An 18,348-nucleotide genomic window follows, 5' to 3' on the forward strand; every position below is an offset into this window, starting at 1 on the left:
AAGAAAGCATGTTCATAGGAACCATTTTCAGGGATCGTTATCCTGATAAGATTTAGCTGTTTCCTTTTAGGGCTTTTGGCCTCGAAAGATGCATCTGTTAATGTTGAGTCAAGACCTAAAATCAGCAAAAAGCTCACATGACATCTTGCCATATGGAAGCAAATTCTGGTGACAAAAACTATTCACTATCAGGTCTGGCCTATATTGCATGTGATCTCCCCATTTTTTTTCTTCCTCCTTCATCCTTGTGATAACAGAGTACAGCCAGTTGGGTTTGTGAGGTTTATGTAAATTGAAGAGTCCCACTTTGAGGGATATGTGATTATGTGTGTTCAAAACCTTTATTGACTCCATTGGCCAGTAGATCTCTACACATACTGACAGTGTCATGGAGAGCTCAATAGCAGTGGAGAAAGTGGAGTAGGGCTGGGTGCACAAGTTCTCTTCCTGTTTAATCCACAAAGACATCCTTGCGGTGCCTGAGAGATAAGATAATCCTGCTGCCATGGATATGCATGTCTGTGTGTGCATATGTGTGTGTGTGTGTGTGTGTGTGTGTGTGTGTGTGTGTGTGTGTGTGTGTGTGTGTGTGTGTGTGTGTGTGTGTGTGTGTGTGTGTGTGTGTGTGTGTGTGTGTGTGTCACCTACTTTGGCCTCAGTCCTAACCAGACCAGAGGACCACTTCCAAGACTACATTTGTCATTTTCCAGCCATAAGAACACACCATGCATTATGCTTCAGTTGTGGTCCGTGTTGTGTGCATACAGCCTAAAGTAAATTCTGCACAACCAAGGTTGTATTATAGTTGTGCATAGTGTGTGTTGTTGTTTTATGTGACCACTGTTATGTGCTGTGGAGAATGCATGAACGTCTGCCAAATAGCATTACCTACCTCTGATACAGAATGGCTGGCTTCTACTCCTTTATGTCTTCAGACCGATGCATGACCGTACATGTAGCTGAGATTTTTCAGATTGTGCATATAACTTACACAAAGAGTTTCTTAGACCAGATTTTTAAGCCCAAAGCACATTTCAACATTATTTGTTTTCATTGTGGAAACACAGATATGTTGGTGAAAATATAGATAATTGTACAAATGAATTGTTTTTCCCTACACAACTTTGTTGAATCAGCCAATAAACTTATCGGGGGGGGGGGGGAGCGTTCACATTGGGTCTGTCCCTGAGGTATGTTATGTGATATAATTCTGTAGCAAAAAATACATCAGCTCCACCATCAATACTTAGTTAAAGCTAAGGATGTTTTTACTGGTAATTGGAGAGCAAGTATAATTCATGTGTTTTTGTTTTTGTTATTTTTCTGTTTTATGTGTAGGTTGTCCTACTGTCCTACCATTAACCCATACTGTGTTAATATACATCTCATGCGGTACATATCATTTGAGTTATAGGGGTTTTTTCTCACAAGGGAAAGTTTCTTAACCTTCATCATTAGTCACTGGATCCAAGTGCCTGCTGCATGATTTGATTTGTGCCAGTTTATTTTAGCACCAGTCTGCAGTATTTCTACTGCATTGTGTCATGTGAATGAAGACTAGCCTGCATTCCTGTTGTAATATCATTAGCTAAACATGCTTCTTATCGTGGTTTCTTATCATTGCTGCCAAGTAGGTCTGAAAGAATGCTCCTACCCTTTTCTCCTTCTCTGGGTCAGCCTAAAGGCTTCTCTCTTTGAGCCAGTGAGAATGAGAGGTCAAGTGTAGGTGGTCTGTTAGCACCTGCACATTATGCTCTGTGTGTGTCAGTGTGTTTGAGAGAGAGAGAGAGAGAGAGAAGACTGACTCCCTCCCCTTGTTCCCTCTCCAGCTCCACTTCCAGCTGTTGCTGCATTCCTCCACACGTCGCGGTTGGCTGAAGGCCGCTGGCTTTTTACGTTTGTGTACGTTTGGAGCGTGTGTGCGTTCGTGTGTGCCGGTGTGTGTGAATGTGACAGATGATTTAAAGTATCTCCTAGGCAATCCACAGGTTGCTCATGCTGCACAGGGAATGTTTTCGCTGTCAAGAAAGAGACTGTGATCACAGCAAAGGCAGCAGTGACAGAATATTTTCGGGATCTTGGAGCAGTTGCGTAATTGCGTCCTTTTCTGCACAATGACACAAGTGGCCTGTCCCGCTTCAATAATGGTAAGCGCGTTTTTTTATTTTACATTTTTTTATGGGGGGGGGGGGGAACTACAAAATTGACTTGGGTTTTTATGATCCAAATGTGTGTTTCTAAATTAGGAAGTTTAGCCTGATGTAAACTCTTTCATGGCCCCTGGTGTTTAATCCACAGCTCAGGGAGTAGTTACAGTGTTTGTTTCTGAAGTGAGCTGTGTAAATCTTAAATCCGACTTTAATTCCAGATTTTGTTCTCAGCAAACAAAATACAGGGGAAGTTTTGTTTGTTTCTGGGCTACTGATTAACATGGAAATATAGGTGTGTTATGTGATTCCACTGAAGATAAACCTAGACGTTCAAATTGGAATATTATATGTTTTGTAATTAGCCCATTGGCTATTTTATTATTTAAATATATTTATCATACCATTGGCCACTATAAAAATGCAGTGATATTATGAGGTCTATAAGAAGAGAAATCAGAGCAGTATTTTGACTCATTATGAATGGTAGATATAGGATCATGTATGTTAGTGTGTGAATAAGAGCATAGTCCCACATTTGACACAAACAAACCTTGAGAATATATTTGATATAAGTGGATCTGATCATGGCATAAGCTGGTACACCTAAATCTTTCCACGACTCAGATGACTTGTTCTTGCTTCCATGAGTTCATTGAAGGACTGCATGTCACTTCCCCTCTAATGCAGCCAATCATGTGACCTAACTTGGAAATTAACCAACACATTTAAGGACGCAGACCAATACTATACACCTCTTTAACATGTCAGATTGAGGAAGAGGAGGCATGTCTGTGGTATGTGAGTGTGTGAAGGGGTGGTATTAAACCGGGCCCTGCGTAACTAAATTGATCTGACATCTTAATACCTTCCATTTCCCAGTGTTGTATACAATGTTACACTTGTCATGCGGAATTGGTCTTGTCAGTTATGTGGAAACAAGTTACACGCTGCATATTATGGCTCTGGATCCTAGTGTAATTGTTAGGTTTTGGATTTGTCTTTGGTGGGTCTAACCACAGCACGTTACCCAGATAGCAACACATCTGTGTGTTCTTTAAAATAATAAAGAGAGTATTACATCAGAGAGATTAATTCAAAAGTTAAAATATCCACATGTGGTGTCATAATGTTAAAACCATTATACCTGTCAAGTTGGCTCTGGTCATGATGTGGAAACCAGAAGGATACAACCGTTCTGTCACAAGGACTCAACATACCAATACTTTTGTGTGCTGAAGCTAATTATATTTCTACTCTGTGTTGTTAATATTTCCTCCACAGTATGTACTGGGTATGTTTTTTTATGCTTGGATTGTGAAAAGTGCAGTATAGGATCAAATTTTGTTTGGAGGCCAGTGGTGCAACTTGGGGAAACTTTTTTTTTTGGTCCATTAATCTTTGTTTCTTTATCTTGGATTCTTGAGTGTGTGTTTTTATCCATTTCCTTTTCTTTTGTTTCCCCGGCTTGCTCAGTTTGTTTTTCTTATTATCTCCAGGTCCATCTTTCTGCCGAATTATTTTCTTTTCTTTTCTATCCAGCAGTTACAGTTTATTTCAACATTTGTGCTATGTTACTAATGTGGGTTATATTGTCCCTCTACCAGCTCACTGTCCCTCCATGTCTCTCTGTCATATCCGCCCCCTCAGAAATCCAAACATGAGTTGATCCCCTCCATATGGCAGTCAAGGTAATCTGGGCTTTTCTTTGCAAAGACACACACACACACCCTCAATAGAAATTCAAGTTAAATTTCCTCCAACTTTAAGTCAGCTGCAATAACAATGGACTTTCTTTCCTGTGAGGATCTTGCATTTCGGTAAACGATACGGGGGAAAAAAGCTTATTGGAGTGTGAGAGAGTTTGAGTTGGAGAACAATGCTTGTGGATGTTTGTTGTGTTTTAGCAGCAGTTCAAGGTCAAGTTGTGTTAATCAGCTTGCAGAGTTTTCACCAAACACACACACATGCAGGGAAACACACAATCATAGACACAAACACATGCACCCACACACGATGAAGTAAATTTAAGAGTTTATTGTATGGACCAGTGACAGAGGAGAGCAGTATTGTATGCCCAAAACGAGTGCATGTGTGTTGTGTGTGTGTGTGGCGATGTCGACGTCTATGGTGTGTATGCATGCGTAAGGCATGTATTAAACTACTTAAAGTTGCCTTGAAGACATTATTGCACACAAAACATAGAGTGTAGTGAAGAGAAGGGAGGAAGATAACCCTGTTTAGCCTATGAGTTTCTCTTTAAGAGGAACACAGAGAGAGGGACTCCATATTAAACAGCATCTGTGATACAATGCTGGCTTTGTCAGGTGGGAGGAGGAGAGGGTAATGATGGAATGTAAGGGGAGGGCATGTTAGTGAGAGACAGAGGGATGGAGAAAGAGAGAGATAGAGCCAGAGAGAGGAGTGCAACAGGAGTAAAAAGACACAGCCGTTAAAGCTTAAATAGCAGATAAAATACATTAAGGGCATGACAAAAAAAAATCAGGTGGGAAGACAGCATTTTTTAAACAAATACTGTACAGGTGATATTTAAAAGTAAATGGACAGAGATGGGACTGAGAGCAAATGAGAAGAAAGAAGAAAGTCTTATTCTTAACAATTTGGGAAATTGGGTTACTGATTAAGGAGCTGACATGCACAATCGCACCATATGACACTATACATTGACTTAATGTATACTCTACAATTACCTATTTCATTCTACATCACAAATACTTGTTTGCAAAACCCAAAGACATGGAAAACATTTCCAAAACCAGCATTTTGAAAATCATTGGTTGTTTTAACACCCATTGAGTCATTTTGTTTCCACCAGGCAACTTTTATTTCTGTAGCAAGTCTCCAGCCATCTTAACAGTCACCTTGACTGTAGCAAGATGTATCATTATTCCCACCATCATCTCCATTGGTTGGTCAAGTTTATACCCCCAGCCTATATATCATGTTGAGGAGCTGCCTCCCTTGAAACACCCTCTAGCCTAAAGCCAATGTAAGCTACTTCAATAAAGTAGACACATGCTCAGAAGAAGCAGATGGCTAACATGGAAAATCTGCATTAAAAGTAGAAAAGAAGAATTATGATTATTTGTCTGTTGCACTCTTCTATGCTTTCTGTTATATACTATTGTTATAAATGTTGGTAACCTAATCTTACAGTAATAGCTTAACTCTGCTCACAACTCCAAGATACCCGCAATTTCTTGAACACTATTTCAAGCATTGCAAATAAGAGAATTCGCTATGCACATTCAGTCAGTACAAACCAAAAATGCCACATTATCTATCTTTATTTTAAAGGTCCTATGACATGGTGCTTTTTGGATGCTTTTATATAGGCCTTAGTGGTCCCCTAATACTGTATCTGAAGTCTCTTTCCCGAAATTCAGCCTTGGTGCAGAATTACAGCCACTAGAACCAGTCCCACAATGAGCTTTCCTCAGGACGTGCCATTTCAGTGTCTGTAGCTTTAAATGCTATTGATGGAGGCGGGGCAAGGTGGAGGATGGGGGTGTGGCCTTGACCATCTGCCATGCTTCGCTCTCTGGGCGCCTCTGGGCGCCTCTGGGCGGGCAAAGCAGAGAAAGGGGAGTTAACCTTTCCCCTTATGACGACATAAAGGGAAGATTCCAGATTGGCCCATTCTGAGCTTTCATTTTCTCAAAGGCAGAGCAGGATATCCAGGGCTCGGTTTACACCTATCGCCATTTCTAGCCACTGGGGGATCATAGGCAGGCTGGGGGAACGCATATTAATGTTAAAAAACCTAATAAAGTGACATTTTCAGGCCATGGGACCTTTAACCCAAGATCATGAGTTTACTTGTCAGACACACACACAGACATACACACACACACACACACACACTCTCAAACACACACACACACACGCAAGTGACTTACCCATCCCAACTAGTGCCCTAAAATCTGTTCCAAATCATTGGCATTAACAACATACTGAGATGTCCTGAGATGGGGTTATGAGAATGCAGCCTGCATCAAAAAGCAGACAAGAACAAAAATGCAGAGGGTAACTGCAACAGAGAGAAAGACAAAACAGATGTAGAGGAAATTCAAACAGAGGAGGGACTGGACAGAGGAATGAAAGCAGAGGATGAAGAAAGTAAAAAGCATGAGATGAAACAGTCCGAGAATGCTTGGTCTGTCCTTGGTTTATGAGTCCTCTCTCTATCTTCCATCACTTTCTCTCTCTCTCTCTCTCTCTCTCTCTCTCTCTCTCTCTCTCTCTTCCGTCACCCCATATTTCTATCTCTATCTGTGATGAAGGGCAAATGGAGGTTGTTGGGGAGACTCAGCTGTTCTACAGATGGGATCAAAGAGAGACTGTGTGCTTTGTGTGCATGCACTTTCTTGTACTTGTGTCTGTGTGATTTTAAAAACACGGTGTATGTATGAAGTTGTTTTAGCTGGTCTTTAATTATTGAAAGTGTTAGTTCAGGTGTAAAAAATATTTCAGATTGTATTTAGTATTAAAGTGATAGTTCGGAGTAATTTCACCCTAGGGTCCTTTGCACCATGACCTCGAGCCAAACACCCCCCCAGAAGCTTTTTTCACCTGGGTCGAACATTGGGAGAGTTAGCGTAGAGGAGCGTTATCAGCTGAATAGCTTAGCGCAGGGGCTAATGGATCCAGTGATGTATCTTGTAAATGACCCCACTAATAATGCCCGAAATGATACCAAACTTCTACACTAGTACAAATAGTTTATGCACTCATAAAACGATGGATTGGAAAGTTTGTAAGTACACCAGAAGTGTACCTAAATAACACTTTCCTGTTGGCTTCTCGTGTCTGTTGCTGCTGCTGCTGCTGCTGCTGTTACTACCGGACAGTAAGAGTGCTTGGGGCCGTCAACAAATTACGACACCGAAAAGAGATGCAACAAAAATATGTATTAATTTAATGATTAAATAAGGTAATGTCTCCAAACTTACCTCAATTATACTGCCGGCAGCAGCAACAACAACAACAACAACAGCAGAGAGCAGAAGCCAGCAGGCAAGTGTTATTTACATACACTTCTGATGTACTTACAAACTTTACAATCCATCGTTTTATGAGTGCATAACCTATTTGTACTAGTGTAGAAGTTTTGTTTCATTTCGGGCATTATTAGTGGGGTCATTTACGAGATACATCACTGGATCCATTAGCCCCTGCGCTAAGCTATTCAGCTGATAACGCTACTCTACGCTAACTCTCCCAATGTTCGACCCAGGTGAAAAAAGCTTCTGGGGGGGTGTTTGGCTCGAGGTCATGGTGCAAAGGACCCTAGGGTGAAATTACTCCGAACCATCACTTTAAAAGAAGGTCAGGTCTGTGCATTTAGGATATTTTCCCATAAATGGAAAAAAAATACCTTCCATTCCATATCAGGAGTTAGTTTGTGATGAAATGTCGAAGTTTGGTCTACTGGACTATCTTTCCATCACTCTGCCTCATGTTACTTGTTACCTAAACCTGATACTAATTATTCACATAGATTATAAAATATTCTGCCATCAATCTCCATTGTAGCTGTAACGGCATTGTGACACCTTGTCAAGTTAATGTTAACAGTTAACAGGCCAAGGAAGAACCCATTCAATTTTGGATTGGATCCGAATCACAGAACGGATACACAATCATTTTTCACTTTTGTTATCATTGCGAAATAGGGCATTTGTGCTGCATTTATAAATAAGTTCCCAACTGGGACTATTCACACTGATTAATAATGTTAAAAATATGGCATGATTTGGCCAAGGTCTGCACTCTCAGAAGGCCCTTCTAGTTACCTTATAAAACCCATTGCCTAAATCCAGCAACAGAGCAAGATTAGCATTCATTGGGAGTCCTGTTTCTGACTTTTCGTATCTCAACTTCACTTTGCAATACTTGTCTAAGTTTAAGTAAGTGTCTTGTGGTCTGTCTTTGCATTGTGTACATTGTGATATTTTTGCATACTATGTTGCACGTTCCTCTATTAACTAGAGTAATCTCAATTCATCGAGTAAGGTGGGACTGTTGTTTTCTGCTGTTTTGTTTCTGTGTGTGTTTTGAATCTGTGTGCATTGTAAAATTCAATAAAAAGAACTATGAAAGAGGAATCGTCACGACACGTTTATCCCTTTCACATTTCACATCTCAATTATAAGATATTTATTAGAGCAGCTTTAAAGGCTATAGGGAAAAATCAGCAAAGGTCTTTACAAGTATATTTGTGTGTTTATAAGTTTATCTATAAACCTGCTAATACCTAGACCATGCAGTTATCTCAATACTTGAGCTCTCTAAATCCTGAGGCCCTGATAGCATCAGGTCTGGTGATTAGAGATTGTGGAGACTGGAGACCCCTCAGAATGCCAGAGCTGAAATCTGAAAATCTAGAATGGGGGTTGACACACCTCGCCGCGCTGCTTAAACTAGAGCACAGCGTGGCCAAAGACTTGTCCTGACCTGCCCAGTTAAGCTCACCTGGCAAAGAATATTCTGGCAGAATGGAAGAGTAAAAGAGGTGGAAAAGTACATACAGGAAGTGGGAGCAAAAACTTGGCTTGTCATTATTTTCAAAACAGTCCCCATTGAACTTTGAATCAGCTTTTGATCTCCATTTTTCATCTTTCATCTCTGTAGCACCTATGTATTTATCCAGATGATGTTGCCATCATACACTGTGTGTTTGTTTTGTCTACACTAGTGATAAAACTGAAAAAAATCAGTGGAATGTGCGGCCTCACATCTTCATGCGATAACAAAAAGAGCTGATGCGTGACTTTATATGTGGATTGTTGTGTGTGCATAGGGGTTACAAGGGTGGCTGATATGCGAAGAATAGTGTGCGTGCGTGTGTGTGTGTGTGTGTGTGTGTGTGTGTGTGTGTGTGTGTGTGTGAGAGAGAGAGAGAGAGAGAGAGAGTTTAAAGCATAGACTGTAGGTTTAAAGGCAATGAGGGTGTCAAAGCAGCAAAGGAAGTGACCTCAGAAAGGAAGTTGGGGCTGAATTAGAGGAAGTGGTAAGAAGCTGACTTTTATTTGTACTTCCTCTGCTGGTGATTGGAGGAAAGAAGGAAAAAAGAGGAGAGTGAGATTAAAAAAGGCAGTACAATGGCACATAAGGAGAAATAAAGAAAAAGACAGGAAGAAGAGAGGGAAGAAGGTTGGAGAGTTGGACAAACAGTTGAAGAAATAGAAGAGAGCAAGCATTGACAACAACCTGGATACTAATTGGGAAAATTGAGGTGGATAATGTATGTTAAATCAGGATTATTACAGAATAACATGGAGAGAGAAGAGGAAGAGAGGAAAGGAGATGTGGTTGGGGTGGTTTCCCATATGCTGTAATCATCTCTGCTTTGGTGAGAAGCATTTCACTCATCCATCTGGGTGTGTGTGTGCCATTGAATGGGTGTGTAATCACACACAAATAGAATTGCGACTGTTTTTCCTTTATTGAATTGTAGGGTGCTTCAGGGGTTGTCGTTGGCACTGGATCTGAGTGTGTTTACTCAAACACACACATTTGTGAGTCATTTTTGGATTTAGTTTCCTTTTATCTCGCACTGTTTTCATTCCTCTTTATAGTTTATCATTCTATTCCTTATATGCCAGTCTAATCCTGCCCTGCTATTTCAGAATTTTCTCATGGCTTCCAACTTATTCCCACCCTTAAAACTGTTTTTTTTCTACTCCACTGTCAACTAATACAATATAAGAATAATCATACACTAAAGCCCCGCTAGTGGCCACTAGAGTCTGAAATGTGTATTACACCCCACAATGTGTTGAACGAAACAAACAGTATACTGATGCTATTGCTGCTCTGAGGTTTGTCCTAAGGTGAACACTTGATAAAAATGCTTAATTTAACATGCTTATTTCCTTGAGAGCATGAATGTGATAAGCACAATCTGCCTTTTAGATTATGACATATATGGGCATTTGACTGGTGGCACAAGAGGAAAGCCTACGGAGTCTCCAAAATGGAAAGGGCCCATATTCTGGGGAGCATGAATTAACTCATTTCATCAACATTTTTCCATTATATTTTCACATTTTGTGTGAACAAATTGAAATTTTGGCACCACAGGAGAGGTCAGGGGGTACCAAAATATTAGGAATCATCCCTTTGGGAACAATGGATGTTTTTACCAATTTAAGTCCATCTGAAAGATGTCAAGATAGTATCTTGCTCTAGACCAAAGCCTTGGGCATACAGGTCATGCAACTGGAAACTGGGAACTCTGCTTTCATGGAACATTTCTACCAGTTCTTACCACTGCAAACCAGATTGTGTGTGTGTGTGTGTGTGTGTGTGTGTGTGTGTGTGTGTGTGTGTGTGTGTGTGTGTGTGTGTGTGTGTGTGTGTGTGTGTGTGTGTGTGTGTGTGTGTGTGTGTGTGTGTGTGTGTGTGTGTGTGTGTGTGTGTGTGTGTGTGTGTGTGTGTGTGTGTGTTTCCTCTCTAGTGGTATTTTCCCCTTGGAACACTTTCACACAGAGAGTTCCTCCCATGTGGCAGCAGCCAACTTTAGCTATGTATGGGCATAATCATTGGTGCAGATGTGTGCAACGTTTGTGTACTTTTTTGACCCTACTCGTGTATGTCTATATCGTGTTTGCTTACATGTACAGGATATTTGTGTACCTGGATGTGTGTGTATGTATTCAGGTACGTCCGTTGAGATTAACATGTAATTTTCAAGGGAGACCTGAGTACATATAAAGAAATACAAGATACTGAAATATATATATATATGGATCTAAAAACATGATTCAAAACAGAACACAAAATACTATCATGGATAAATGATAATTGTATGTATAGTCTGAGCTGATTTTCACTTCTCTCTCATCCATACTGCAGGACTCTGAGATGATGTTCCAACCTGAGTCAGATCAGATGTCAGCAGTTGAACCCAAGGTTAGAGAATACACACACACACACACACACACACACACATTTATCAACAAATTATGAAATATTACAGTATTTCAAAACCCTTATATACTAATATGATGCATATATTTACTGTCAAAATGACCTTTCCACTCTGACCGATGCTTGTAGTCTCCACCTCTGGACCTGATTGACACAGGGAAGGGGCTGAAGGTCCAGACAGCCACACCTCATCTGGTGAGCCTGGGCAGCGGGAGGCTCAGTGTAGCAATCACCTTGCTGCCACTAAAAGAAGGTAAGACACACACACACACACACACACACACCAAGCATAGAAGCACACATTACAGTTAGGATTACCAGGTCATACATCTTCTCCTCTCTTCCCAATGCCCAGGATCATGGAGTTTTTAAATGAACTTAATTTGTCACAAGTCATGTCAAGCTGTCCACACCTTTCCTGTCCCCTCCCTTCCCCTTCTCCCTTTGTTTCCCTGCCTTTTCCCGCTTCACTTCTCCCCTCTTTTTGCCCACTAATCGCTTAATGTCCATGGATACCGGAGAAGTGTGTGTGGGGGAGCTACAGTAGGGGAAAGTGATACTCTATGCTGGCTTGCAATAAAGTCAAGACAAGGAGCCAACACTACTTCCTCCCACATGGCTCCCTTGGACTGAAGAAAACACATATTTAAACAAATTACTACATCCACATCCCTGGTTATTTATTGTCATTGTCATTGGGGATGAAAATTACCTAGTGCACAAACTTAACCCACATTTAACCATACAAAAATGGAAGAAAACACTGCACTAACAGACTGAACCCAAACAGCTATAAAACAGAGATGACTCACACGACATGGTCTCTTGAAACTGTCTACTACAACAGAGAGAAAGCACCCATTCAATTAAACTGAAAGACTGAAATCCACACTGTTGTAGTCAAATAAGTTCAAGCTGTTTTTCATTTAACAAATTGCATATTGCTAATATTGGCACACACAATGCACATACACAGGATAGTTATGGTGACAAAATGGTGGTCTGTTTATAGTAATTTATAGTTTATATATCAACAGCCGTCCACAGGTGTCTTGCACTCCTTCTCCCTCAATCACTCTCTTTCATACACACACACACACACACACACACACACACACACACACACACACACACACACACATTCATCAGATCAGCAAGCCACATGGGCCATAGCTTAATTACTATTCCAGTTAGTTGGCCTAACACATGATAGCAAAGAGATGGGGGCAAAGATAGGGAGATCTACATGATAAAGTGAGAGACGCGTGTACAACTGATTAGAATTCCATAGCCTGCAGACAGTAGATGGAATACTAATACAGCTGAGTGACATCAGATTATACGCATTAAAATGTAGTGAGTATTTGTCCTTAGATAACACTGGTGCCTCTCACATACACTTGTAGAGTTAACATGTCTTGTGCGGATCACAAAGCTCTCATTATATTCCTAATGCAGAGAGACAGACACTTTTTTGTTTTGCCTCCTCTCAGCTTTGAGAACAGTGCAGTGAAAAAAGTGGATGGATTTATTCACTTTTCAAATGAAGCTGCGGTCAGTATGACAAATTATTAACTGTATTAAGCCATTCATCCACATACTGTATACTGTATAAAATAGGTCCACGGTAATGCAGATACAATGGTTGGTTTCTCCTTTAACGTTAAGTGTGCCACTTTGGAACAAAATGTTTTACAGTATTACACAGTGGATGGCATTAAAATGATAGGTAAACCTTTTAGAAATAAGTCCAAAGGCTGATTGTGATGCTAAAGTCAGCATTGGAACATTTTACATTATGCTTCTTGCATAACCTCTACCACATTGCCACACATTTTCCAGCTTGGTGTACGCCCTTCCATTTCAGTGAGGAATGCCAACAATGTGAACAAGCTACTTTAGGAGATCTGTGGGTCTATTTTTCTCCAAAATGTGTCCAGTGAAGAAGAATGAAATTAATAATACAGTATCACAGACCGCCCATATGGTTCAAAAAGACATGCATTTTTGCATTAGTTTTACTTGTAAAGATGTTGTCCATGGTTTCCACAGAGACATGCAGATCCACACAATGACACTATCAAGCCTAATTATAATTAAATTATTATTTTTTTTTTCCTGATGTTTATGCATATTGCTTGATGTTCCAGGGGTGACCCGCATAGGCCGAGAAGATGCTCCAATTCCCCAAGATATCACTATCCAGGGTCCTGGCATCGAGGCAGAGCACTGTGTCATCATTAATGAAGGTTGATGTCAGTTCACTTTCTATGAAATGAATTCATAATATTGGCAGGCCTCTGAATTAACACAGTTCTCTTATATTTTCATGACTGGAAGTATGTACTAGAATTTGCATCTTTACATTGCTGAGTGTGCAAGGGCCAATGGCGCCTCCTTTAACCAACCAGGCTTTTAATTAGCTTAGTTTAGTTTATAATCTTAAAATGTTACTTTTGTTAATAGTGCACCTACTGAAAACAAATCTGCCAATAAAGTGAGATTACAAAATTTAAAAAACATTTTGTCAAACTTGTAAAGAGATAATCTGCTTACAGTAATACCATCTCAGTGAGTAATAAACCAAAAGTTCCAAAAGAATCCATTAAAATGACCTAGTAACACTGGCACAATCTTTAATTTGTTTAAAAAAAGAATAATTTTTTGAGTGAACTCTTAAGCTGAATATCTTTCAGTACATTGTCAATGTACTGTGTGAATGAAAGACAATTATCTTTGAAGAGACAGGGAGAGGCAGAGTGATGGATTACACTCTTGATGTTTTTTTGTTCCTTTGTGATACATCCTGTATAATTACTACACTAACGGTGGACAAAAGCCTTGTAGTGATGATATAAATAGCATGCCTTTGTGTGTATGCTATAATTAAAATTGGTAGTGTAGTTAGGAGTCATCTTTCAACAGGGAAAGTGCTTTTGAGTAAATGATGATGTAGCAATTTGCAGTTGCTTTACTTTGGACTGAATGTATGTATTACTGAACCCCTATGTTCTCATCATTACCTATAACACAGGAGGGGTGGTGACCCTGGACCCCTGTGGTCACCTGTGCAGTCTGGATGGAGTGCAGGTCACTGTGCCCACACCACTCACACAGGGTAAGATACACACACACTCACACACTCATACACACATGGTATAGCTCAGTTTACTTTCAGAGAATACCCTACTACTGTCCATTGGTTTGACTTGCTTGCACAAAACCAGCACAGTGTGTACACGCTTTGATATATTGCCACCTACTGGTCAATAAAATAGGTATTGTTGAGTGTGTGTGTGTGTGTGTGTGTGTGTGTGTGTGTGTGTGTGTGTGTGTGTGTGTGTGTGTGTGTGTGTGTGTGTGTGTGTGTGTGTGTGTGTGTGTGTGTGTGTGTGTGTGTGTGTGTGTGTGTGAAAGAGAGAGAGTGATTAGTTTGTGGTTTGGTTAACTTGCATTCCTTTCGGATTGTGTATGAGTCATATGGGCACAGTTAACATTGTGCTGATGTTATGCATGGAAACAACATGGTGTATAGTTTGTGTGTGTGTTTTTTTCACATAAATGTATAGACCTATGTATGTGTGTGTGTGTATGTGTGTGTGAGCATTCCCACGATATTTGTGTTCGTTTTTTGAATGATGTAGTGCATGTGTGTGTACCTCTGGTTTGGTTTAATTCATTGTGGTTTGGAACAGCTAGCTGCTACAGTGAGTCACAGCTTCCAGCAACTGCAGAGCATATACTGCACATTGAATTGTGTTATAGGAGACTGCATAAAACTTGCAAAACACACACGCACAGACAGAGAATCCTCCCAAATTCTAATGCATTTCTCTTCTTAGCTTTCTGTCCACCCCTGCCCACATGTCTGTTTTTTGTCTGAAAGTATCTTGATCTGTTTATCTCTTATCTGCCCTCGCTCTTCTCCTAAATTCCCCTTTTTTCTGGATTTACTCAGTTGCAGAGCTCTCGATTTTTCACTGTTTTTGCCCTTTCTTGTCCCTCTCCATGAATCCATCCTTTATGTGTACCTTTTCTCCTTTCCATTATGTCCTGTGTGGCCTGGCCATTTTAAGTTAAATATTGACAGGCCTATTTATCTTCCCGCTGTGCCTGGCTGATTCAAATATTGACATCATCTTGGTGTGTCTACACACACTAGGCCAGGGCATTGTAAAGTTGCAGGGGTGGAGAAGAGGACTGAAAGATATATAAGGGGTTAAAAAAAAGTCAAAAGGGCATGGTTGGGAAAATTATTGAGAGAGAGAGAACATCGTTCAGGAATATCCACTGGCCTCAGATGCTCTGGGTTGAGTTAGTCTAACCACACACAGAGACACACACACAGGCACACTAGAGCAGTCTGGAGATGATTAGCTATGTTTAGGAAGTGATCTGTTCTGTATTTGGGACTTCGGAGCTTGACCTGGAATCACATCAGCTTCACTCGTGTAACTCACTGGAACAGCTGGAAGTCACTTGTTGAAAAGCAATAGGTTCATACAGCATAATAACAACTTTCCAATGAGGACAATGGAAATCATTGGCAATGTGGCAATAACAACAGTGACAAGCAGTATAAATGCAGTCTTTCTTCTTTCTAATGCACAAAACTATTAATGTGATAATATCTATTCCTGCATTTCAGTTTACATTTAAATGGAGTTTGGGCATAAAACTCAAGCTCCCAGCATTCACACTGGTCTAAAGCAAATGCAAATCTAGCTGCTGAACAAAACGAAGCTGCTCTAATGACCACTGTCTCTCTCTCTCTCTCTCTCTCTCTCTCTCTCTGTCTCACAGACACAATCTGCCCAATAAAAGACAGAGTAGTTGTCAATGGGTTCAAGTTGTGTTGAAAATGCTTGCAGATAAGTGAGTTAACCTATCCCCTAAATCTATTATCTGCGCTTTTTCTACTGTTGCTTTGTCTCAGAAGTTAAATGTATTACTTCTTAAATCAATTAGTTTGTAATTATAATAGAAGCCAGTCACCAGTTTATCAAGGTTTTTAAATCAATCTATATAGCCCAGCTATTTGGGGTATTTCAAAGAAAAGAGAAAGAAAATAGGTAGGTAGACAAAGAAAAACTGAGGGGGCGTCCACCAAATACCTCACTGTCTGATAGCCTTTGAACCTACCAAATACAGATAGGGGTGATAACGTATTACGCTGTTAGTTTACATATAGTTTTAATTACTTACACTCGTGTTTTCTTTTCTTTTAATTGTCCTTTTGTCGTCCTACACTTTTAATAGTGATATTGGATTCCTCAGTATTTTAAATCGTTTGCTCTCGTAAATCTTGAGCCTGCTACCCCTTTTTCCAAAAAGGTGGTACAGTCCTGGCCTCAGACTCGTGGATGGTAAACCAGTAAACTTTCTTCCACACGGAGTCAAGACCGGTGAGGAGGCGGCTCTTATCTGAGGAGGGAGACAAACAACAACAACACAGGGACCGGGCAGGAGTGTTTTCCTTTACATTTTATAAGTTTTGTTTTACATTTCTAGAAGAAGTTACTTTGAGGTTTTGTCATGATAATTTGTTAGACGTTAAAAGGGTAAAAGTAGTTGTTCTTGTCGTGATACGTGCTCACTGAATGGGACTCAAAAGGTTTGTAAAGGACTTTTATTATGCTAACGTTACGTTAACTCTTCTAACAAAAGTAACAAAGTCACGTTACATTTACCCAGTCACTGTTTTGGCGCACTTTAACTTTTTGAGCTACTTCATACTTGTGCCTATAGCTTACCCTATTATTTTCTGAATGAAATCATTAGTGTATTGTACTTACGACGCTAAACACGTTAACGTTACAGCAGTAAGTTAGTAGTGTAACGGTACTTTCTTTGGAGATAATATCTATCTATCTATCTATGAGGTGAGTGTGTTTGATAAGCTCTCTCTCTCTCTCTTTCTCCCTCAATCTCTCTCTCTCTCTCTCTCTCACTGATGCTGAGGATGGCTGATTCACATTCACAACAGTATTACTTACTTATGTGTTTTATGAACACACTGTTTTGAAACCAGATTCACATGCTCTTTAAACAGTTTGGGTAATGTTATTCCCCTCAATCGGTACATTAGATTATGAAGCTTTGTGTTATGACACTTAAATGATGAGCAGAGTTGGCTACCCTTACCAGCCAGTATTAAGAGCATTTGTTCATTGGCTGATATTGTTGATTTTCCTTTTAAAAATCAAAATTCATTCCTATTAGCTGCAATGGAAGCCATCACAAATACTAATTAAATCCCATCTGTCCCCATGGATCAGTGGACATGCTAATGCACTAAACTGAACTGATTTCTATTTGTTTTTATTCATAACGTGATGCTCCTTTTTAACCTAGCCTTTTATCTTTTTTTTGTTTTTGTTAAATGGCATAAATGTAAAGTACAGCTTCACATGGCTTATTATTTAAGGAGTGGAGGTGTGAATCAGTGCTGCTTCTCAATGCGATCCAAGCTACTTAGTGGTAGAAGTCAAATTTCTGATCTGCAGCCAACTTTTGGAGGCGTTCCATTACAACAAATCAGTGCTGCTACTCAATGCAATCAAAGCCACCAAGTGGTGAAAGTCTTGATTGATTTCTTATTTGCAGCCAACTTTTGGAGTCATTCCGTTGTAACCTGTTGGGTGTAGCATATTGTCTCCACCTTTTTGATGGAAATTACATTGGTGTGCACGAATAAGCTGGCAAGTTCACAGACTGGTGTGAGTGCACGTGAAGACAACTAGCCTATGGCTGTGAGGACAGGCTCAGTGGTCAGGATACCTGACACCTGAAAACAAAACCTGCTTCATTGTCCTGGATGTTATTGTGTTCACAAGTCTTTCTTCTGCCTGCCTCAAGCAATTTCTTTTTCAATTAGTTTTTACTTACATTCTAAACTAGATGAAAAAGAAATAAAGCATTTGTTATCCGTTTGCATGGTGTTTGTGTTTACCTTTCTTTTCTTTCTGATAGATTCGATGTTGTTTATAGTAGTGTATACGTGTGTGTGTGTGTGTGTGTGTGTGTTTGTGTTTGTGTGTGTGACACTGAACTAATCTACACCGACTCCCCTGAGAAAGACCGGTCTGTTTTTTTTATGATGTTACCGCTGGACCCTTGTCCCCCAGAGAGCATTCATTTGTGGTTTTGAGGCCAATTTACACTCCCAATGGGACCTTGTGTTTATGCATCGTTTCATGAATGAGTAAATTCAGCTTTAGTCCAGCACCATGTCGATGTAAGGGAT

The 18,348-nt window shown here is 40.1% G+C and overlaps 1 protein-coding gene across 1 annotated transcript in view; it reads left to right on the plus strand.

The window, feature by feature from the left end:
* The first annotated feature begins 1,851 nt into the window (after positions 1-1,851).
* The window catches only part of phldb2b (pleckstrin homology-like domain, family B, member 2b), a 46,501-nt gene continuing 30,004 nt past the window's right edge, over positions 1,852-18,348 (plus strand). The window contains 5 exon segments of the mRNA XM_039790536.1: positions 1,852-2,147; positions 11,028-11,084; positions 11,232-11,355; positions 13,253-13,351; positions 14,137-14,220. Of these exon segments, the coding sequence (XP_039646470.1) occupies positions 2,115-2,147; positions 11,028-11,084; positions 11,232-11,355; positions 13,253-13,351; positions 14,137-14,220 (397 nt within the window). The 5' untranslated portion in view covers positions 1,852-2,114.

This window comes from Perca fluviatilis, chromosome 22 (genome assembly GCF_010015445.1).
Source record: "Perca fluviatilis chromosome 22, GENO_Pfluv_1.0, whole genome shotgun sequence".
Classification (NCBI taxonomy): Eukaryota; Metazoa; Chordata; class Actinopteri; order Perciformes; family Percidae; genus Perca; species Perca fluviatilis.